The 24050-nt window shown below is 38.3% G+C and overlaps 1 protein-coding gene across 6 annotated transcripts in view; it reads right to left on the bottom strand.

Annotated features, from left to right (window-relative positions):
- RAPGEF6 (Rap guanine nucleotide exchange factor 6) overlaps nucleotides 1–24050 on the bottom strand; it is a 199644-nt gene that overhangs the window by 150776 nt on the left and 24818 nt on the right. For 5 of the 6 annotated variants that reach the window (XM_078067544.1, XM_078067545.1, XM_078067538.1 and 2 more), the window contains exon 4: nucleotides 21007–21090. The exons of the other annotated variant lie outside the window; for it this stretch is intronic. In XM_078067544.1, coding sequence (XP_077923670.1) covers nucleotides 21007–21090 — 84 coding nt within the window. The remainder of the gene's footprint in view (nucleotides 1–21006; nucleotides 21091–24050) is intronic. 6 annotated transcript variants of the gene reach the window in all.

Below are 24050 nucleotides of genomic sequence, written 5' to 3'. Positions count from 1 at the left end.
ATAGCTAACACAACATTGAAGGAGAAGAACTAAGTCAGAAGACTGACACTAGGGACACCTGGGTGGTTCAGTTAATAAATGTCTGCCCTTGGCTCAGGTCATGATCTCAGGGTCCTGGGATGGAGGCCCACATCCGGCTCCCTACCCAACGAAGAGTCTGCTTCTCCCTCTATCTCTGCCCCTCCCCCAACTTGTGCTCTTTCTCCCCCTCCTGCTCATTTTCAAATAAATAAATCTTAAAAAAATAAAAAAGAAGAATGACACTAGATGACTTTAAAACGTACCATACAGGTTCAGGGAACAGGACACTGTGGTATTGGTTAAAGAATAAACAAAGGTATCAATAAAATAGAACAGAGCCCCAAATCAGATCCCATGAATATGCTCAACTGATTTTGACAAAGGAGCAAAAGCAACATAGTGGAGCAAAGACAGTCTCTTCCACAAATGGTGCTGGAATAATGGACATCTACGTGTCAAAAAATGAATCTAGACACAGATCTTACACCACCTCATCAAGAAAATTAACTCAAAATGGATCACCGATCTAAATGTAAAACATAAAACCATACAACTCCTAGAAAACACAGGAAAAATCTAAATGATTCTAGGAATGTCAGTGACCTTTTAGCTCCAAAATCAAAGGCATGATACATGAAAGAAACAAGCTGAACTTCATTACCAATGAAAACTGTTATACAAAAGACAAAGTCAAGAGAATGAGAAGACAAGCCACAGATAAAGAAAGATATTTCCAAAAGGTCCATCTGAAAAAGGCCTGTTACCCAAAATACAAAGAATTCTTAAAACTCAACAACAAGAAAATTTAAAAATGGGTCAAAGACCTTAACAGACAGCCCACCAAAGAAGATATACAGATGGCAAGCAAGCTCATGAAAAGCTCCACATCAGAAGTCATCAGGGAAATGCAAATTAAAATAACAATGAGCTACCACTACACCCTATAGCAATAGCTAACACCAGTACACAGACAACACCAAATGCTTGATATGGTTGTGGAGCAATGGGAACTCTCATTCATTGGTCTAGGAACATGAAATGACACAGACGCTTTGGTAGAGTTTGGCAATTTCTTACAAAACTAAAAATACTCTTATCATATGACCTAGTAATCAGATTCCTCCTCCCAAAGGAGCTGAAAACTTACGTCCACACTACAACATGCACATGGATGTTTCAATCAGCTGTTCAAGAGTCAACTGCAAATTCTTAACTTGAGAGTATGACAAACAATACAAATGAAAAGAGAAAAGCACTAACAGACAATTCAACAGAGAAGGTATAGCAATGCCTAACAAGCACATGTAAAGATCTGCAAAGGCACCACGGACTACTGAAATGCAAATTAAAATAACACTGAGATGCTGTTAAATACACATTGAAACAGTAACAATCAAAGACTGTCAACAACAAGTGATAGAGAAGATACAGAGAAACTCGATCCATTAAATGTTGCTGGTCAGAATGTAAAACAGTACAGTCACCTTTTAAACAATTTCGTCCTTTTCAAAAGTTAAATATATGCTTTTCATACAACAGAACAATCCCACTATTTTTGGATATCTAAAAACAAATGTAAACACACGGCCCATATAAAGACTTGCAAATGAATCTTGGTAACACCATTATTTGTAAAAACTCCCAAACTAGAATAAAAAAATCTCTTATTTTTCAAAATTTTCATCTTCTGATAAATGGCTAGACAAAATGTGGTATCTTTCTAGAATGAAGTACAATTTAATAATTTTTTTAAAATGGGTGTGCTACAACTGGTATATGCTCAAACATGGATGAATCTCAAAAACATTATTCTGACAGAGGCCAAAAACCCAAAGACTACTTTTAAATAACTGCAAAAAGTAGACAGTGACAGAAAGCAGATCACGTTAACTGCAAAAGAGCATGAGGCAACTTTTTCAGGCAATGGAAGTCATCTGTAACTGTGATGCACCAATGTATACATTTACTATAAATTATTCAACTGTGAACTTAAGATGGATGAATTTTATGGTATGCAAATTATACTTCAATAAAGCTATTTGAAGAAAACTAAGAAACAGAAGAAAATCTTTACAAACTTGGAATAGAAGATTTGTTGGCACACATAAGTACTACAAATAAAAGGGGAAAAAAAGTCATCCTTGGGACTTTGTAACAATTAAAGAAGTCACCACTGAAAAATGAAAAGGCAAGAATCAGTCCAGGAAAAGTATTTGCAACAGATCTATCTTGTAATGAATTTTTATACATGATATATAAATAACTCCTATAACTCAAAAAAGAGACAATCTCTTAAGAACTGAAACAACTTTTCACAAGAGAAGATCTGTGAATGGTTAATAACTACAGGCAAAAAAGCTGATAGTATCAGTTATCACAGAAATGCAAATTATACCACAATTAGATCCATTTCATACACACCAGAATAACTAAAATTAAAGACTAACCATCTCAAGCACTGAAGAGGATAATGAACAATGTGAATTCTATAAACTGGTCGTAGCAATATAAATGAAAACTCGACATAACATCTGGCAGTTCTTTTGAGAAGTTAAACACGACTACCATACAGCTCAGCCACTGAACTCAAGGTATTTACTGAAGAAAAACACAAGTCCATACAGAGACTTGTACAGAAATGATCATAGGTGCTTTATTTGTTACCACAAAAAATTGGAAACAACCTTAATTTCTTTCAACAGTAAAATGTATAAACACACTGTGAAATATGCATACAATGGGATACTAATGACCAATTTTACAAAATGGATTATTGATATACATGGCAATATGAAGGCATCTCCAAAACATTATGCTAAGTGAAATATTTTAAATACCAAGAACTATACAACAGATTGTGGTATATGGTATAGTGGTAAATGTTATCTATATACCAGAAAGCAGAACAGTGGTTGCCTGATGATGAGGGTGCAATAAAGTATAGATTACAAACTGACAACTAGATAAACAGCATCTGCAAAAAATTTACACCTATGAATATATTTGGTTAAAAAGTGAATGCTTCTACCTTCCCATCCCCAATTCCCCTTCTAGACAGAACAATAAAGCTCGTCTGCTCTCTGTACATCTCAACATTGTACTGTAGTTTCTTCCCAGGGTAGTAAGGCAGGAAATGCTTGGGCGGGGGGGGGGGGGGGGGGGGGCGTTTAAATTAGGGGAAAAAAAAACAATAGTCAACTCACAAATCAGCAGACAATAGACAGAAAATCCTACAGATTCTCTAAGCCAGCTATTAGAACAAACATGTGAATTTAGTATGGTTACAAGATATAAAATCAACACATGCAACATCTCAACACTGAAGACTATGGAAGGCCACTGAGAGAAAACTACACAACATTGTTGACCTAAACAAATACAGTGATGCACTTGTTCACGGTCTAAAAGACTCAACTGTTAAGATGTCACTACTACCCAAAATTGTCTACAGATTCAGTGCATTTCCAATCAAAATCCCAGGCTTTGCTTTTTTTTTTAATTAAAATTCATCTGAAACTGTAAAGAACCTATAATAACCCAAACAATTTGACAAAGCTGGGAGGACTCAGACATTCTGTAACATATTATAAAGCCAGAGTCATCAGGATAATATGGCAATGGTACAACACAGAAAAATAAATCAATGAAAAAAATTAAATCAATGAAACAAATTAAACAGTTGGGAAATAGACCCACATAGTCAATAAAATTTCAACAAAGATACAAAGGTAATTCAGAGAAAGGATAGTTTTATCAACAAATGGTGCTAGAACAATTGAATATGCACAGGTAAAATATGCACTGACTCTTGATTCTGGCTTAGATCATGATCTCACAGTCAGGCGATGGAACCCTGGAGACCAGCTCCTCACTCAGCAGGGTGTCTGCCTGAGATTCTCTCTCTCTCCCTCTGCCTCTGCCCCTCCCCATCCCCATCTCACGCTTGTGCATGCTCTCTTTCTCTCTCTCTCTCTCTAAAAAAAAGATTGACCGTACCAAGTGTTTGTGAGGAGGTGTTGTGGAACAACTAGCTCTCTCATATACTGCTGGTGGGAATGTAAAATGACAACTGTGGAAAAGAGTATGGCACTTTCTTAAAAGGTTAAATATCCCTCTACCACACAACCTAGCTTTTCCAAAATAAATATACATATATACTTATATATGTATATAAATGAAAATATGTGTCCACATGAAGACTATAATATAATCCATTCTCTTCCATTCTCTTCCCATGTACTCAAAAGATAAGAAACCATATGTCCATATAAAGACTGGTATACAAATGTCGATAGCATCACAAGTCAAAATAATCAAAAACAGGAAATTACCCAAATGTCTATGAATAGTTGAACTGCAAACAAAGAGTGGTATATCCATACAAAAGAATAGTGCAATAAAAAGCAATGAAATATATGAAAGATGAATGGATCAAGAAAATGTGGTAGAGAAAGAAATCCTCTCATTTCATGGATGAACATGAACGAACAGTGAGGCCATTCTGTTGAATGAAGTAAACTATAAACAGAAAGAGAAATACTATACAGTATCACATGTAGAGTTCCCCAATTTTTTTTTTAAAACTCGATTTCATAGAAACTAAAATGGTGGTTGCCAGGTACTCAGGGGAGAGGGAATTACAGCAATGAAAATCAAAGGGAACCAATTTTCAGATGCAACAAGAATAAGTTCTGGTGATCTAATGTACAGCATGGTGACTTAGAAAAAAGGAAAGAAATATAGATACATATTACAACATGGATAAGCCCCAAAGTAATTTTAATGAGCGTGAGAAGCCAGCCAAGAAAAGAATATATATTTTATGTTTCGCCTTATATAAAATTCTAGAAAATGTAATCTATAGTGACAAGACAAAAAAAAAAAAATCCCTGGGGACCATGGGAGGGAATAGGAAGGATGAAATACTAAGTTTACAAAGGGGCATGAGCAATTTTTGGGGGGTGATGGATATGCTCATTACCTATACTAGAGTGGTGGTTTTACATGTGTATACATACACCAAAGTTTATCAAACTGTATATTTTAAATAAGTGCAATCTAGTCTACATCAATTACACCTTAATAAAGCCGTTTAAACAACAATTAGGGTGACCAGTTAGCCCGGTTGGCTAGAGCGTGGTGCTAATAAAAAACAATTAAGAAAACGAAAATGCAAGCCAAAAATGAGATAAAATGTATGCAAAATCTGTCACCTTATATCATGAATGTATTAAAGATTCCTACAAAAAAATTAAGACAACTTTAAAGCAGACAAAAAAACTTTATACAGATACTTCACAAAAGAATACAGAGGAAGCAGCAACCAATAACACAAGAAAAAGTGCTAAATATCATTAAGCAAGAAAATTAAAATGCAAACTATTTCACAGTGACTAGAATAGCTAAACTAAAAGACTGACAATCACGTGTTGGTGACTGTGTAGGAGAGAAACAGAACTCTTAGACACCGCTGGTGGGAGTTTAAAATGGTACAATGCTGTGGAAAGCAGTTTAGCAGTTTCTCATTAACAGTTTCTCTATTAAACTTCAAGACACACTATAAAGCTACTGTAATTACAACACTGTGACATTCAAGCAGGGACAAACAAAATCTAATGTAACGGTTCAGGAGCCCAGAAAAAGGCACACATATGTGGATATTTGTTTATTAAAAAAATGTGGCATTGAATGAGAATGGGAAAAGGATATATAGGAATCCATATGGAAAACTGTGCAATATTATCATACTCAAAAATCCAGTCTAAGTAGAATACAGACCTAAATGTGAAAGGAACACAAGGAAAGTTCTAGAAAATAACAAAGGAAAATATCTTCATGACTTCAGGTACAGAAATATTTCTTAAACAAAGAAGACAAAAAGAAAAAGACTGATCTACATTAGAATTAAGAACTTTCATTAATCCAAAGGCACTACTAAGAGAATGAACAATACAAGACACAGGGAAAAAGTATTTGCAACAAAAATAACCAGATTCTTATTCAGAATACATAGAGAATTTCTACGTCTCATTAACAAAGAGACAATGCATTAAAAAATGGGCACCAGATCTGAAGATACACTTGGAAATAAAAAGGTTATTCAAATAAAAATGCACTCACTCATCAGCAATCAGTAATATGCAAATCAAAATTATGAGGTACAGAAACTCAACAGAGTAACTGAAATTCAGCAGTCAAAATAAAAACCCCGACAATACTAAATGTTGGTAAGGATATGGAACAACAAATTCTCATACAATGCTGGTGAGTGTGTAAAATAGTACATCCACTTTAGAGTATAACTTGCAATCAACAATATATGAGTACTGTTCATATGAATACAGGCACATCTGGAGAGCCAACAATTCTCTGCTACATAAATGCATGCCCATGTCCATCTGATGTACAAGAATGTTCACAGCTGCTTTACTTGTAATAGCCCTCAACTATACAAACAATGTAATACTAATAAAGAAAGAAGTAACTCTAATTACATGGATGAATCTCATTAACAGTGGGCCAAAGAAGCTACACGCAAAAGAATATTGTATGATTACACTCACATCAAGTTCAAAAGTGAACAAAACCAAACTACAGTGTTTAGGTGTGCATATAGTCAGGCTAAAACTACAGATATTAAAGACTAATTAAATTTTTAAAAATGTTATCTTTGGTGGGGAAGGGGGAAGTAGGAAATCCAATTTGAGAAAAGACTGCAGGCTGCCTCCAGGGTGTTAATAATGTCCAACTTCTTGATCTGGGTAGTAATTAGGCAAATGTTTAATCTATAATAACTCACTGATAATGCACATTTGGGTTATCTGCACTTTACCCATATGTTGCACAATAAAGTTAAAACCAAGGAACAGTGTTCCTGTTTGGGTCAGAAATATGGAAAAAAAAAAAAAAAGAATTTCTTTTTCACATTATGTACTTAAAAAAATCTGACGAAGAGATTAATAAAAGTGGTTAGTCATCTATGTAGATGGGTTAAATGGTATGGATGACAATACTTCTGAATGGTACAAATTTAGTTGTCAAAAGTTCTTTTAAAAAATACATCCATAAAAAAAGAACAAAGCTATGGACAGTGCTATTTAAAGAGGATAACCTTAACAACCCCAAGACTAACAGAGTGGGTGACACACGTAAGCACTCCAATGTTTACTAAATCAATTAATGCCCCAGTACTGGAGATATTCTCTCTGACTTCAATGTCTGTTCCCTTCTTCTTTGCCTAGCTAATCCTGTTTATCTGCAGAATCCATTTCCACAACTGCCTCACAAAGTAAGCTTTCTTTCCATGTCAAACAGCAGTGTGGCCCTTTTCAAACAAAAGAGCCCAATCCAAAGTAAATCAGTCTTTTTTGTCTTAATGGTACTGTCTTATAAAAAGATAATACTTCCTCCATAAATTAATGTTTGAATGAATAAATGAATACATGCATTGTATTTTATTTGAAAATCACACACAATAAAGTCCTTGCTTTCTTGAGCTACAATTAGATTTTTACTGTGGCAATTAAAAAGTGAACTCAACTCCAGAAAAAGACGAAATTCATTTGAGAAGACATTTAAATTTCAGATTTGATTTATTACGTATCTACTTAGTTTTTAGTAAATTAAAAAAAATATATTTTACTGATTTAAATTACATTAAAAATTTCAAATGGCCTGCCCTCCATGAAGTTTCTGGGGGTTTCATAATTTGGGACATGACAATATATCCCCACCAAGCTGAAATACAAGTTGCTGTACCCTCATGCCATCTACCGCAAAAAGAGAGGCACAATGCTTGGTTAGTGTTTTTGTATTCTAGAGGTAACATACACTAAGTATGCTACTTTGACCCATATTCAGAATCACCCCCAAGGCTGCTAGCAAATTCAAGATGGAGTATAAGCCCCTGTACCATCTGGGCCTTAGGAACCAGCATATCCAGTGGTACCTTTAGTGTCCATGGCAAATACGGATGCTCTATAGAGCCTCTCCCAAACACTAATTTGAGAATGACAGTGTAGAGGTCTACGATTTCTCAAACATAACATCTTCTGCAAATATCTATTTTACTTTTGAGAAACAAGTTCTGCCTTGCTACTGGGCCTTCGGAGATGCTGAATGCCTAACTACAGAACATCAGGTGACAATGTCGCCTGAACTTCCTATTATGAACTGCATAGTTAGCCACAACTGTTGGGCAGGGGCAGTAGCAATCTGTGTAAGAGGCTGAGTTTACCCAGGAGCAGACACGTATTTATTTATTTATTTATTTTTAAAGATTTATTTATTTGAGAGAGAGAATGAGAGACACAGAGAGCATGAGGGGGGGAGGGTCAGAGGGAGAAGCAGACTCCCCCTGCTGAGCAGGGAGCCTGATGCGGGACTCTATCCTGGGACTCCCAGGATCATGACCTGAGCCGAAGGCAGTCGCTTAACCAATTGAGCCACCCAGGCGCTCCCAGGAGCAGATAGGTAGATCAGACTCCTTGAACATCAACTCCTACTGGAGTGCCTCCTCTACCTCAATCCATGCCTATGCCCACCTGGGCAGTTCCTTATGACCGGCTGACTGAGGAAGAAAAACCTTGAGCCTATTTCAAACAGTGAGTCTGCACAGTATGTTGGTACCATCCAAAAGTGGATGGCCCACACAGGTCACTCAGGGGTGACCATGAAAGAAGGTGGTAAAGGAAAATCCTCCTAGGGAATAGAACTTCACAGTACACTGAGATGTCCATTTTGTCTGGATTGAGAGATGGCCGGCATTACTGACTGAAACAGATTCATGGACAGTTACTAATGGTGTGGTTGAATGCTCAGGGATCTGGAACGAACAGGATTGGAAGACTGCTAATGAGAAATCTGGGAAGAGGTTTGCGGAAGCACTTCTTTCAGAATGGGCACAGACTTTGAAGATACCTGTGTCTCATATGAGTGCCTCAAGGGCATGCTCTGTGAAGGAGGCTTTTAATCATCAGGAACAAAATGAAATGCCCTATGGAAGTGAATCAAACTCTTCCTCCAGCTACACCAGTGCTTGTTCAATGGGCCCATGAATGAAGTGGCCATGGTGGCAGAGACAGAATATGCAGTGGCTCAACTGCTAATGCTACTGTTGGGAACCTAGCCTGCGAACATCAGAGATCAACGCTGAGACTCTGATATGGCACCATTCCTTGGGGGGACCAGTCACCTGGAGGCAGATTACTTACAATGGATTTTTTCTGTCGTGGAGGACAGTGCCTCTTCTCACTGATATACCTAGTAAGTCGTTCACAGAATTTTTGATTCCCATCCAAAAAACTCTGAGCTCTGCTGGTTTTAAGACTTAGTGCCCAATGGAAGATTGCTTCTACCAGGAAACACAACTGTTCCACTAAATTAAATACTTCCACCTGGCCGCTGAACCAACAGGCAGGGAGAGGGGTTACTTACTCTAAGGGCCTGAGTGATTGATTCCAATCATAAGGGGAAATTGAGTTGCTGCACAAAATGGGGGCCACGAGGACTACATCTGAAGCCTAGGAGATTCATTTAGACTCCTCATTGTACTTCCAGGTCTACTATTCAAAGTTAATGGAAAACTGCCACCACCATCACCACCACCAGGCAGGACATTTAAGGACCCTTCAGAAATCAAAGTTTTGTTCACATCATCAGCAGAGAACTCAGGACAGATGAAAGGCTGGCTTAGGGCAAAAGTATGTGAATGGGGAGTGAAAGAAGGAAGCCAGAGGTACCAACTACCACCTTGTGACCAATCATAGCAACAAGGAATATAGGAGCTTTACATATTTTTCCTTCGTTTATTGTATATGTCTATATTTCTGTAAATGTTAACCATTTCCTTCGTCCTTCTCTTCCCCATATTTATTTTATATATAATTTGTTGGAAGTAAACTTTACAAGGTAGTCTTTAGTTAGCAGAATATTCAGAAGCACTGTGATAAAGTATGTAATTCATATAGCCAGCAATGACTATTAGGATTGTACCTCTCATTATTTTGGGGAGAGGGTAAGAAATTCTTCACTTGTATGAAGGACAGCTTTATCTTGTAAGGTATAAACAGAATTCTTTTGTTGTTGGATGGAAGTTCAAACGTGTTTAGAAGCATTGATATGGAAGCTAAGTAGCCAAGGAAGTGGACTGTGCCAATTACTGACTGCCTTTCAATTGCAAATAAATAAATATATATATATATTTTAAGATTTATTTATTTATTTTAGAGAGTGAGAGCCCAGGCACATGTAAGTGGTAGGAGGGGCAGAGGGAGAGAGACAGTCCCAGGCAGACTCCCCTCTGAGCTCAGAGCCCTATTTGGGGCTCCATCTCACAACCCTGAGATTATGACCTGAACTGAAATCAAGAGTCAGACACTTCAACCAACTGAGCCACCCAGGCGCCCCTATTCACTCTCAGTTTCAAATCTACTTTGTAATAAAGGGTCTAGACTCAAGTCAATGTTCTCCTTCTACCTGCCAAAAATTTAAAGTTCTGTCAGTAGAGGGTGCTAGTAGAAGAACAATGCAATAGAAAAATTGTCTTTGGGGGAAGGGAGTGTGTGTGTGTGTGTGTGTGTGTCTGTGTGTGTGTCTGTGTGTGTCTGTGTGTGTGTCTGTGTGTGTCTGTGTCTCTGTCTGTCTGTCAAATCCCCAACCTCAGGGCCTAACCACACCCGAGCAGGGGGAGGGGAGGTTCTCTTGTCAGTCCTGCTCAGCAGTTCCCTCCCTGTCAGCCTTGACCCTGTGACTGTGTACCAGCTCTGGTGCAAGGCAACCCAGTGAATTTCTCCACTATCTACTGGGCTACAGCTAACACATTTCCAACAAGCTCTAAAATCCAGTTTTGGGGAGAGAGTCCCCCTTTCAGGTTTGTTCTTTCCTTCCCTTTTCTCCCTTAGCTCCTTTATCCTTCTCAATGCCTAATTTCTTAAAAAAAATATTCTTTACAGTCCTTGTTCAAATTACTGTGTGGTTTCTGTCTGTTGATGATAAGAGGAATAAATATTTTCTAAAGATTTTTAAAATTTATTTGGGGGAGAGAGAGATTGAGAAGGCATAAGCACAAAAGGGGGGAGGGGCAGAGGGAGAGGCAGAATCCCTGATGGGGAAGGAGCCCCATGCAGAGCTCAATCCCAGGATCCTGAGATCATGATCTGAGCTGAAGGGAGATGCTTAACCAACTGAGCCACCCAGGTGCCCCGATAAGGGGAATAAATATTTTTACATCTAGGGGAGGAGCAAGATGGCGGAGGAGTAGGAGACCGGTCCCAAGAATTCAGCTAGAAAGGGATCAAGCCATTCTGAACACCTACGAACTCAACAGGAGATCGAAGAAAAGAATAGCAACAACTCTCTGAACAGAAAAGCGACCACATTCTGGAAGGTAGGATGTGCAGAGAAGTGAACCCGAGGTAATATTCGGGAAGATAGACGGCGGGGGGGCTCCGTCAGCCAATACCGGCAAGTGATAGAGCAGCCGAGCATAAAATCGGAACTTGTAGAAGCCTGCTCCACTGAAGGATGTCACTCCAGTGGCTAAGCGGGGAATGGAACCCTCACGGGACAGCGTGGTCTCAGGACCCTCGGGGTCACAGAAAGACCGGGGGTGCCTGAGTGCGGCAGAGCTCCCAGGGATCGGAGCGGGGAAACCAGCTGCAGAGACGGAGCCGAGGAGCAGGCTCTCAGTTCGGGGTTGCCATAAACCATGATCCACGGCACAGTCGGGCCACTGCTCTTCCAGCAGGGACCCAACAAGCGGCAGATCCGGGGAGACTCACCTTCCTCCCCGGGAGGAGCGGCGTGGGAGCGCACCGCAGGAATCTGCTAGGTTTGGAGACTCCACACGGCGTCGGGCGCCAGAGACAGAAATGCTCAGTCACGGGCCAGGTGAGCACAGAGTGTAGCCGGAGACTGGGGAGATGGGAGTGACTGACTGCTTTTCTCTGGGGGGCTCACTGAGGAGCAGGGCCCCGAGTTCTCGGCTCCTCCGGGCGGAGATTAGAGGCCGCCATTTTCACTCTTGTCCTCCAACGCTGTACGGAAAGCTTGCAAGGAACAAAAGCTCCCGAGAGCAAACCCGAGCAGATAACTTACCCCAGACCGGCAAGGGCGGGGCGATTCCGCCTCCGGCAAACACACTTGGGAAACACGGATATAGGCCCCTCCCCCAGAAGATCAGCAAGAACAGCCAGCCAAGACCAAGTTTACGGATCATCGAGAATGGCAGAACTCCAGCACTAGGGGAATACTGCACATAGAATCCATGGCTTTTTTCCCCAAGATTCTTTAGGCTTTAAAAGTTAATTTTTTTTTTAACTTTTTTTTTTTTGAATTTTTCTTTTTCCCTTTTTCAACCAACATTTTATCATTCCCTTTTTTTTAATTTCTTTCTTTTTTTTTAAAGATTTTATTTATTTATTTGACAGAGAGAGACACAGCGAGAGAGGAAACACAAGCTGGGGGAGAGGGAGAGGGAGAAGCAGGCTTCTCGTTGAGCAGGGAGCCCGATGCGGGGCTCGATCCCAGGACCCTGGGATCATGACCTGAGCCGAAGGTAGATGCTTAATAACAGAGCCACCCAGGCGCCCCTATCATTCCCTTTTTTAAAAAACCTATTTTTAATTTTTAGAGTCATATTCTATCCCTTCACAGTAGTTAACCTTATTTTTGGTGTATGTATATAAGCTGTTCTCTCTTTAAAATTTTGGGATACAGTTTCTTCTAACAGACCAAAATATACCCTAAATCTCTAGTGTATGGCTTTGTTCTAGTCTCCTGCCTGATCACATTCTCTCTTTTTTTTTTTTTTAAATCCTCTTTTTCAACCAACTTATCAATTCCTTTTATAAAATCTTTTATAATTTTCATCTTTACAGTCATATTCCATCCCTTCATCGTATTAACGCTTATTTTTGTACATATATAAGTTTTCTTTCTTTAAAATTTTGGGAGGCACTTTCTTCTAACAGACCAAAATACGCTCAAAATCTAGTGTGTGGCACTAATCTATGCACCAGCCTGATTATATCTGATCATATTCTGTTTTGTTTTTGTTTATTTTTATCTTTTTTTTTTCTTTTTTCTTTCTTTCCCTTTCTTTTCCCCCAGTTTCAGGTCTTTTCTGATTTGTTTACTGTGTATTTTCTGGGGATGTTGTTACCCTATTAGCATTTTGTTCTCTCATTCATCTATTCTCCTCTGGACAAAATGACAAGACGGAAAAAAAATCAACTCAAAAAAAGAACAAGAGGCAGTACCAACTGCCAGAGACCTAATCAATACGGACATTAGTAAGATGTCAGAACTTGAGTTCAGAATGATAATTTATTTATTTTTATTTTTATTTTTTTTAAAGATTTATTTATTTATTTGAGAGAGCGAGAATGAGAGAGAGTACATGAGAGGGGGGAGGGTCAGAGGGAGAAGCAGGCTCCTCGCTGAGCAGGGAGCCCGATGCGGGACTCGATCCCGGGACTCCAGGATCATGACCTGAGCCGAAGGCAGTTGCTTAACCAACTGAGCCACCCAGGCGCCCCAGAATGATAATTTTAAAGATACTAGCTGGGCTCGAAAAAAGCATGGAAGATATTAGAGAAACCCTTTCTGGAGAAATAAAAGAACTAAAATCTAACAAAGTCGAAATCAAAAAGGCTATTGATGAGGTGCAATAAAAAATGGAGGCTCTAACATGCAGAAGAATGAAACTCGACTATTCTCTAACACCATTCACAAAGATAAACTCAAAGTGGATGAAAGACCTCAATGTGAGACAGGAATCCATCAAAATCCTAGAAGAGAACATAGGCAGTAACCTCTTTGACATCGCCCACAGTAACTTCTTTCAAGATACATCTCCAAAAGCTAGTGAAACAAAAGCAAAAATGAACTTTTGGGACTTCATCAAGATAAAAAGCTTCTGCACAGCAAAGGAAACAGTCAACAAAACAAAGAGGCAACCCACAGAATGGGAGAAGATATTTGCAAATGACACTACAGATAAAGGGCTGGTATCCAAGATCTATAAAGAACTTCTCAAACTCAACACCCAAAAAACAAATAATCAAGTCAAAAAGTGGGCAGAAGAGATGAAAAGACACTTCTCTGAAGAAGACATACAAATGGCTAACAGACACATGAAAAAACGTTCATCATCATTGGCCATCAGGGAAATCCAAATCAAAACCACACTGAGATACCACCTTACACCAGTTAGAATGGCAAAAATGGACAGGGAAAGAAACAACAAATGTTGGAGGGGTTGTGGAGAAAGGGGAACCCTCTTACACTGTTGGTGGGAATGCAAGTTGGTACAGCCACTTTGGAAAACAGTGTGGAGGTTCCTCAAAAATTGAAAAATAGAGCTACCCTATGACCCAGCAATTGCACTACTGGGTATTTACCCCAAAGACACAGATGTAGTGAAAAGAAGGGCCATATGCACCCCAATGTTCATAGCAGCAATGTCCGCAATAGCCAAACTGTGGAAAGAGCCGAGATACCCTTCAACAGATGAATGGATAAAGAAGATGTGGTCCATATATACAATGGAATATTACTCAGCCATCAGAAAAGATGAATACCCAACTTTTCCATCAACATGGATGGGACTGGAGGAGATTATGCTAAGTGAAATAAGTCAAGCAGAGAAAGTCAATTATCATATGGTTTCACTTATTTATGGAACATAAGGAATAGCATGGAGGACATTAGGAGAAGGAAGGGAAAAATGGGGGGGGAATTGGAGGAAGAGATGAACCATGAGAGACTATGGACTCTGAGAAAGAAACAGGGCTTTAGAGGGAAGTGGGGAGGGGGGTTTGGTTAGCCCGGTGATGGGTATTAAGGACGGCACGTACTGCATGGAGCACTGGGTGTTATACGAAAACAATGGATCGTGGATCACCACATCAAAAACCAATGATGGACTGTATGGTGACTAACATAATAAAATTAAAAAAAAAAAAAAAAAAAATGGAGGCTCTAACTACTAGGATAAATGAGGCAGAAGAAAGAATCAGTGAGATAGAAGACCAAATGATGGAAAATAAAGAAGCTGAGAAAAAGAGAGATAAACAACTACTGGATCACAAGGGCAGAATTCGAGAGATAAGCGATACCATAAGACGAAACAACATTAGAATAATTGGGATCCCAGAAGAAGAAGAAAGAGAGAGAGGGGCAGAAGGTATACTGGAGCAAATTATAGCAGAGAACTTCCCTAATCTGGGGAAGGAAACAGGCATCAAAATCCAGGAGGCACAGAGAACCCCTCTCAAAATCAATAAAAATAGGTCAATACCCCGACATCTAATAGTAAAACTTACGAGTCTCAGAGACAAAGAGAAAATCCTGAAAGCAGCTCGGGAGAAGAGATCTATAACCTACAATGGTAGAAACATTAGACTGGCAACAGACCCATCCACAGAGACCTGGCAGGCCAGAAAGGATTAGCATGATATATTCAGAACACGAAATGAGAAAAATATGCAGCCAAGAATACTATATCCAGCGAGGCATCATTGAAAATAGAAGGAGAGATAAAAAGCTTCCAGGACAAACAAAAACTAAAGGAATTTGAAAACACAAAACCAGCCCTACAAGAAGTATTGAAAGGGGTCCGCTAAGCAAAGAGAGAGCCTAAAAGTAACATAGACCAGAAAGAAACATAGACAATACACAGTAACAGTCACCTTACAGGCAATACAATGGCACTAAATTCATATCTTTCAATAGTTACCCTGAATGTAAATGGGCTAAATGCCCCAATCAAAAGACACAGGCTATCAGATTGGATTAAAAAACAAGACCCATCGATATGCTGTCTGCAAGAGACTCATTTTAGATGCAAAGACACCTCCAGATTTAAAGCTGGGGGTGGAAAACTATTTACCATGCTAATGGACATCAAAAGAAAGCTGGGGTAGCAATCCTTATATCAGACAGATTTTAAACCAAAAACTATAATAAGAGATGAGGAAGGACACTATATCCTACTTAAAGGGTCTATCCAACAAGAAGATCTAACAATGGTAAATATCTATGCCCCTAACATGGGAGCAGCCAATTACATAAACCAATTAATAACAAAAGCAAAGAAACACATCAACAACAATACAATAATAGTGGGGGACTTTAACACCAACCCTCACTGAAATGGACAGATCATCTAAGCAAAAGATCAACACGGAAATAAAGACTTTAAATGACACACTGGACCAGATGGACTTCACAGATATATTCAGAACGTTCCATCCCAAAGCCACGGAATACACATTCTTCTCTAGTGCCCATGGAACCTTCTCCAGAATAGATCACATCCTAGGTCACAAATCAGGTCTCAACTGGTACCAAAAGTTTGGGATCATTCCCTGCATATTTTCAGACCACAGTGCTTTGAAACTAGAGTTCAATCACAAAAGGAAAGTCGGAAAGAACTCAAATACATGGAGGCTAAAGAGCACCCTACTAAAGAATGAATGGGTCAACCAGGAAATTAAAGAAGAATTAAAAAAATTCATGGAAACCAATGAAAATGAAAACACAAATGTTCAAAATCTTTGGGATGCAGCAAAGGCAGTCCTAAGAGGAAAGTATGTAGCAATACAAGCCTTTCTCAAGAAACAAGAAAGGTCTCAAATACACAACCTAACCCTACACCTAAAGGAGCTGGAGAAAGAAGAGCAAATAAAGCCTAAACCCAGCAGGAGAAGAGAAATAATAAAGATCAGAGCAGAAATCAATGAAATAGAAACCAAAAGAACAGTAGAACAGATCAACGAAACTAGGAGCTGGTTCTCTGGAAGAATTAAAAAGATTGATAAACGCCTGGCCAGACTTACCAAAAGAAAAGAGAAAGGACCCAAATAAATAAAATCAGGAATGAAAGAGGAGAGATCACAACCAACACCAAAGAAATACAAACAATTATAAGAACATATTATGAGCAACTCTATGCCAGCAAATTAGATAATCTGGAAGAAATGGGTGCATTCGTAGAGATGTATCAATTACCAAAACTGAACCAGGAAGAAATAGAAAACCGGAACAGACCTATAACCACTAAGGAGATTAAAGCAGTCATCAAAAATCTCCCAACAAACAAGAGCCCAGGGCCAGATGGCTTCCCAGGGGAATTCTACCAAACATTTAAAGAAGAATTAATACCTATTCTTCTGAAACTGTTCCAAAAAATAGAAATGGAAGGAAAACTTCCAAACTCGTTTGATGAGGCCAGCATTACCTTGATCCCAAAACCAGACAAAGACCCCATCAAAAAGGAGAATTACAGACCAATATCCTTAATGAACATGGATGCAAAAATTCTCATCAAAATACTAGCCAATAGGATCCAACAATACATTTAAAGGATTATTCACCACGACCAAGTGGGATTTGTTGCTGGGCTGCAAGGTTAGTTCAACATCCGCAAATCAACGTGATACATTTTTAATAAAAGAAAGAACAAGAACCATATGATCCTCTCAATAGATGCAGAAAAGTATTTGACAAAATACAGCATCCTTTCTTGATTAAAACTCTTCACAGTGTAGGGATAGAGGGTACATACCTCAATATCAAAAAAGCCATCTATGAAAAGCCCACAGTGAATATCATTTTCAATAGGGAAAAACTGAGAGCTTTCCCCCTAAGATCAGGAACATGACAGGGATGTCCACTATCACCACTGCTATTCAACATAGTACTAGAAGTCCTAGCCTCAGCAATCAGACAACAAAAAGAAATAAAAGGCATCCGAATCAGCAAAGAAGTTGTCAAAGTCTGTTTGCAGATGATATGATACTTTATGTGGAAAACCCAAAAGACTCCACCCCAAAACTGCTAGAACTGCTAGAACTCAAGAATTCAGTAAAGTGGCAGGATATAAAATCAATGCACAGAAATCAGTGGCATTTCTATACAACAACAAGACAGAAAGAAAGAGAAATTAAGGAGTCGATCCCATTTACAATGGCACCCAAAACCATAAGATACCTAGGAATAAATCTAACCAAAGAGGCAAAGGATCTGTACTCAGGAAACTATAGAATACTCATGAAAGAAATTGAGGAAGACACAAAGAAATGGAAAAACGTTCCATGCTCATGGATTGGAAGAACAAATATTGTGAAAATAGCTAAGCTACTTAGATCAGTCTACACATTTAATGCAATCCCTATCAAAATACCATCACAACTTTTTTCAAAGAAATGGAACAAATAATCCTAAAATTTGTATGGAACCAGAAAAGACCCCAGAATAGCCAGAGGAATGCTGAAAAAGAAAAGCAAAGCTGGTGGCATCACAATTCCAGACTTCAAGCTCTATTACAAAGTGTTATCAAACCTAACACCCAGAGAACAAATAATCCAGTCAAGAAATGGGCAAAAGACATGAACAGACATTCCTGCAAAGAAGACATCCAAATGCCCAACAGACACATGAAAAAGTGTTCTACGTCACTCAGCATCAAGGAAATCCAAATCAAAACGTCCATGAGATACCACCTCACACCAGTCAGAATGGCTACAATTAACAAGTCAGGAAATGACAGATCTCGGCGAGGATGTGGAGAAAGGGGAAACCTCCTACACCATTGGTGGGAATGCAAGCTGGTGCAACCACTATGGAGAACAGTATGGAGGCTCCTCAAAAAGTTGAAAATAGAGCTACCCTAGGACCCAGCAACTGCACTACTGGGTATTTACCCCAAACATACATATGTAGTGATCCGAAGGGGCAAGTGAACCCCAATGTTTATAGCAGCAATGTCCACAATAGCCAAACTATGGAAAGAGACTCAATGTCCCTCAACAGATGAATGGATAAGAAAGATGTAATACACACACACACACAATGAAATATTATGCAGCCATCAAAAAAATGAAATCTTGCCATTTGCAACGACATGGATGGAACCAGAGGGTATTATGCTAAACTAAGTAAGTCAATCAGACAAAGACAAATATCCTATGATCTCACTGTTAGGAGGAATTTGAGAAACAAGACAGAGGATCATAGGACAAGGGAGGGAAAAATCAAACAAGACGAAACAAGAGGGAGACAAACCATAAGAGACTCATAATCTCAGGAAACAAACTGAGGGTTGCTGGAGTGGAGGAGGGTGGGAGGGATGGGGTGGCTGGGTGATGGACACTGGGGAGGGTATGTGCTATGGTGAGCGTGGTGAATGGTGTAAGACTGATGAATCACAGACCTGTACCCCTGAAACAAATAATACATCTCATGTTAATTAAAAAAAAAAATGAGATGACCCATACCATCTATCAAGTAGACTATACCCTGATATTGAAATTTAAGTTTTGCAACTAATAGCTGCAACTAGAAGCTTTAATTTAAAAGTCTAAAAGTCTCTTCTCAACATTATTGGAAATAAGTCAGTAAAAAATTATGTTTTTACGTCACCAAATTTTAATATTAGTCCCCAAAAATCTTAATAATTGCTTAGAGAATAAATTCTTTATTTAAATTCAATTAATTAACATATAGTGTATTATTAGTTTCAGAGGTAGAGTTCAGTGATTCATCAGTTGCATACACCACCCAGTGCTCATTCCATCACGTGCCCTCCTTCATGCCCATCACCCAGTTACCCCACCTTGTCTCCCCTCCAGCAACCCTCAGTTTCTTTCCTATACTTAGAGGAGTCTATCATGGTTTGTCTCCTTCTCTGGTTTCATCTTGTTTTATTCTTCCCAAGTTTTTTGTTTGTTTGTTTGTTTTTTTACCAACCAGAATCATGCTGTATGTATTGTTCTTTGATGTGCTTATTGGAGATGTTCTCAGCCTAGCATACTCCTCTTATCCATTCTATATTCCATAGAAATAGATGTTTGGGTTGCTTCATTTTGCTGTTATAATTATGCCCACTTTTGTGCACAAACTTGAGCACAGGGGCTGGAATTTGAGGGGAAGAGTGTCAATTTGAGCCCTTGGCAATGTGAGGTGAAGGTGTGTTGACTTGGCATTGAGCAGGTGGCAGGCCATGCATGCTGACTCGGGCAGGAGGGCGGCTAGACTGTGAATTTGGGACCCACAGGCCGATGGCATCGTGTGTGACAGGGACGTGGCTGGTTTTGCTTTTAACTTTTGTTTTTCTGGGAAACTCGATCTCTCCTTCTATTCTAAATGAAGGCCTTGCTGGATAGAGTATTCCTGGCTATAGATTTTTTTCCTTTTAGTGGTTGGAATTTCTCATGCCACTTTCTAGAGACTAAATTCTTGAAGAACACTACATGTGACCAACCACCCTTCTCTTGTTTTACCTAATAATTATGATGGTGATAATTAACAATTACTTATAACAGTCAGGCACTCTTCTAAGATATATATGTATATAAAAAACTCATATATTCCTCAAAACTAGTCATGATTAGGTAATTTGCCCAAAAAATAGTAGAACATTAGACATGAACTCATGTAGTCTGGCTCTCGACTGCCAATGTTTACAGTCTTCTGTTGAGAGCTCTGAGTGGTAGAGACTGCTACAACTTCAGAGAGACACTTCAAGTAGGTACTATTGTACTCATTTTACAAAGACAACTAAAATTTGTACAAAGTCATACAAATAGTAAGTGATAAATCGGGACTTTAATCTAGTTGCCTTACTCTAAAAACCGATTTCTTAACTATTAAAATAGATCACCCTCTCTATAACCACTAATAGTAGCAATAAATCCGAAAACCATCAGATAAATCAGACCAAATCTCATATAAAAATTAAGACCAAATAAAAGATACTATGTCACAATGTAAACTTAAAGATTACACCCTCAAAAATATGAATTGTCAGTTGTTTCCTAGTATTTCCAATAGTACCAGCAAGCAAGCACATTCATAAAATTTATCACCTATTGAGAGAAAATATACATTCTACATAAAACAGTTTAACATTAGAGATAAAATAAGTAGTTGTAATATTAACTTTGCCTGCCATATATTCTAAAGCAGCAAATGTAAATGTACCTGCAAGGAGGCAAGACCATGGAGTCTTTCATAAGCACAGATCCAGAAAGCAGGATATACCAACATCTGGCAACAGTTTCTGAACTGTTAAAATAAGTAAAATTAATGAGTAAATACACACACGTATTCACATGTATATGACTCAAAATAATACATAACATGATTCAATACAAAGTACATAACATGAAATACATTCTAAAAATATTTAAGTCATTAAAATTTAATGGACTTTTGGGAAATACTGACTGTTGCCAAAGGTTTTATACAGATCATGTTCATATGGGAAAAAGTGTTATCACTACCTTAAGATACAGACTTCACAAGTATATGGTTATTAACTCAATTTTATTAATTATACCATTAGCTTCGCCTTCTTCATTTTTGTGTAGCGGATCATAACACCTGATGAAGATTAAAGCTTAAATATTGTACTACATGTGTGTATCATAAAATCCTGTTTTGATAACTTTTATATATATTAAAGACTATTATTTGGAATTCACAAGTTCATCAATGTTGTATCTTCACTGACAACTATAATTTGAATCATGGTCTATTTATTTCTTTTAAATTTTATTGACATAAACAAAATGCCTACCAAATCTTTCATTTTATATGTGTTTGAAGGATAAAAGAATACCAGAGACAATTTATCAGCATTTTAGTTGAGTTAAATCCCTAATGGAAACCCAGAATCTTGTTAGTTGTTATTGTATAAACTAACCATTCTGTCTTTCAAATATCTTTATTTACCATACCTAAGGTTTTAATTAATTCCAATATGTAAAAGATTCTAGTATCTATAAAACAAATCATTTCTCTGACCTGGAGATTTTTATCTATCTAGATATCTACTTGACATGTCAACTTGAATATCTAACAGAGAGAACTCAAACTCAACAAATTCAAAATCTACCTATCATTTCCTTCAAGCTTGTATCTTCTCTGGTATTCTCTGTATTCAATGAATACTGCCATCCTCCACCCAGAAACCTAGCCTTCTAAAACATAGCACTCAGGGTAAGCTTTCTAGGTCAATCCTATTACCGACCATAAGAAGGAAAAATTGTCAACTTTCCAGTAGGTACGTTATTATTATTATTATTTTTTTAAGATTTATTTGAGATAGAAACCACGCGCATGTGCGAGTGAACAGGGAGGACCCAGGGGTTGGGAGGGAGGCAGGGGGGAGAGAGAAAGAATCCTCAAGCAGACTCTGAGCTGAGCACGGAGCCCAATCCCAGGGCTGAGATCATGACCTGAGCCAAAATCAAGAGTCTGCCAGTTAACCAACTGAGCCACCCTGGTGCCCCTCCAGTAGGTACTTTTAAGTTCTTTTTTAGTATCTTCAAATTTTCACTGAGGGAAGACATAAATGGCTGCACATCTCCTACTTAAGGTTCTTTGTTTAGAAATTCTACTTCCTTTTCCTTGTGAAATATGACTTACAAAGTCAAGGAGGAATAAAATCAAACAATTTGCCAGAAATTAAGAGAGAAGAAAGTTGTTAAGTGGATGCCACCACAAGCCTCCAATTTTTATCTCACTTAACTGAAGGGGTCACAAAGTTGTCAGTAAATTCTATTATAAATGTAGGAAAAATCCTGAAGTTCACTCACACCACAAAGAGAACCATGCCAGCCCATGAATAAGAAATTGTTCAGACCTTGCAAAAAAAAATTCACTCTCAGAGCATGGGTTGACAAAGCATCTGGCTAAGTAAACCCAAGGAAAGTAAAATGCTTTCATGTGGGGCATTCCTTCTCCTTTCTCTGGGCAAGCAAACTCTAGCCCAGAGAAGGAAGGCATACTTAATCTTGTCAGATCTTATTCATACAAAGGCTTCAGATACTCCTAAGATAAAGACCAAAAAATCTTAAGATGGCCTCCACCTGCTTCTCCAGACTCCTCTCTTGCTGGTTCCTCTTCTTTCCTCATGGTGCTGGAACACACTGGTTTACTTTCCCTTTTTCTACCAGGCTGCTTCCCAGTTCAGATCAACCATACACACTCTCTTCTCTGCCTCCACCAATCTCTGAATTTAAATTCTTCGTTAACTTCCACATTCTTTTTAAATTCTATTATTAACCAGATTCAGATCTGTGTAACTCCTAATATTTTTAGAACAGTTCGTTGAGGTATAATTTAAATACCATAAATTTACCCATTTTAAGTGCGTAATTCAATTTTCATGAAATTTAAAAGAACTGTGCAAAGATCACCACAATCCAGTTTTAGAACACTTCTTTGTGTTCTTAACCAATAACATGCTCTGTCTCTATAGATGTGGCTTTCCTGGACAGTTCATATAAATGGGATCATGTAATAGATGGTGTTTCTTCCTTGCTTCTTCCACTTAGCATGTTTTTGAGGTTTATCCATGTTGCAGTATATATAAATGCTTTATTCCTTTTTTATTGCCAAATAGTATTCCACTATACAGATACATGACATTTTATTTATCCATTCATCAAAAATTTTGATCGTTTCCGGTTTTAGGCTGGAAATACAAATAGCACTACTAAGAACATCTGTGTACAGTCTGTATGCGTATGTTTTCATTTCTCTAGTATAAATATGCAAAAGTGGAATTACTGGGTCACGTGGTAAAATTGTTTAACTTTTTGAGAAACTGCCACTGTTTCCTACAGTAACTCTATCATTTAACATCCACACCACCAACACATGAGGATTCCAGTTGTTACCGTACTGGTGCCAATACTTGCTACTCTCTACATTTTTGACTGTGGCTATTCTAACGGCTGTAAAGTGACAGCTCATTAATTTTTGTATGTATTAATTTTGTATGATGTAAGGTAAGGGTCTAAATTAACTTTTTGCAAGTAAATACTCAATTAACCCAGCATCATTTGCTAAAAAAACTATGCTGTCCTCTCTGAAATGCTTTAGCACCTTCATCATAAATGAACTGTTCATCAGTGGTTCCTTTTTAATCCTCAATTGTGTTATACCCACACTACTGACAGATCTTAGCTGGAGGCCATCAAAAAAAAAAAAAAAAAAAAAAAAAACAACTTCATAAA

Source organism: Halichoerus grypus, chromosome 2 (assembly GCF_964656455.1).
Source record: "Halichoerus grypus chromosome 2, mHalGry1.hap1.1, whole genome shotgun sequence".
Lineage (NCBI taxonomy): Eukaryota > Metazoa > Chordata > Mammalia > Carnivora > Phocidae > Halichoerus > Halichoerus grypus.
This window is presented reverse-complemented; position numbering and strand designations above follow the sequence as displayed.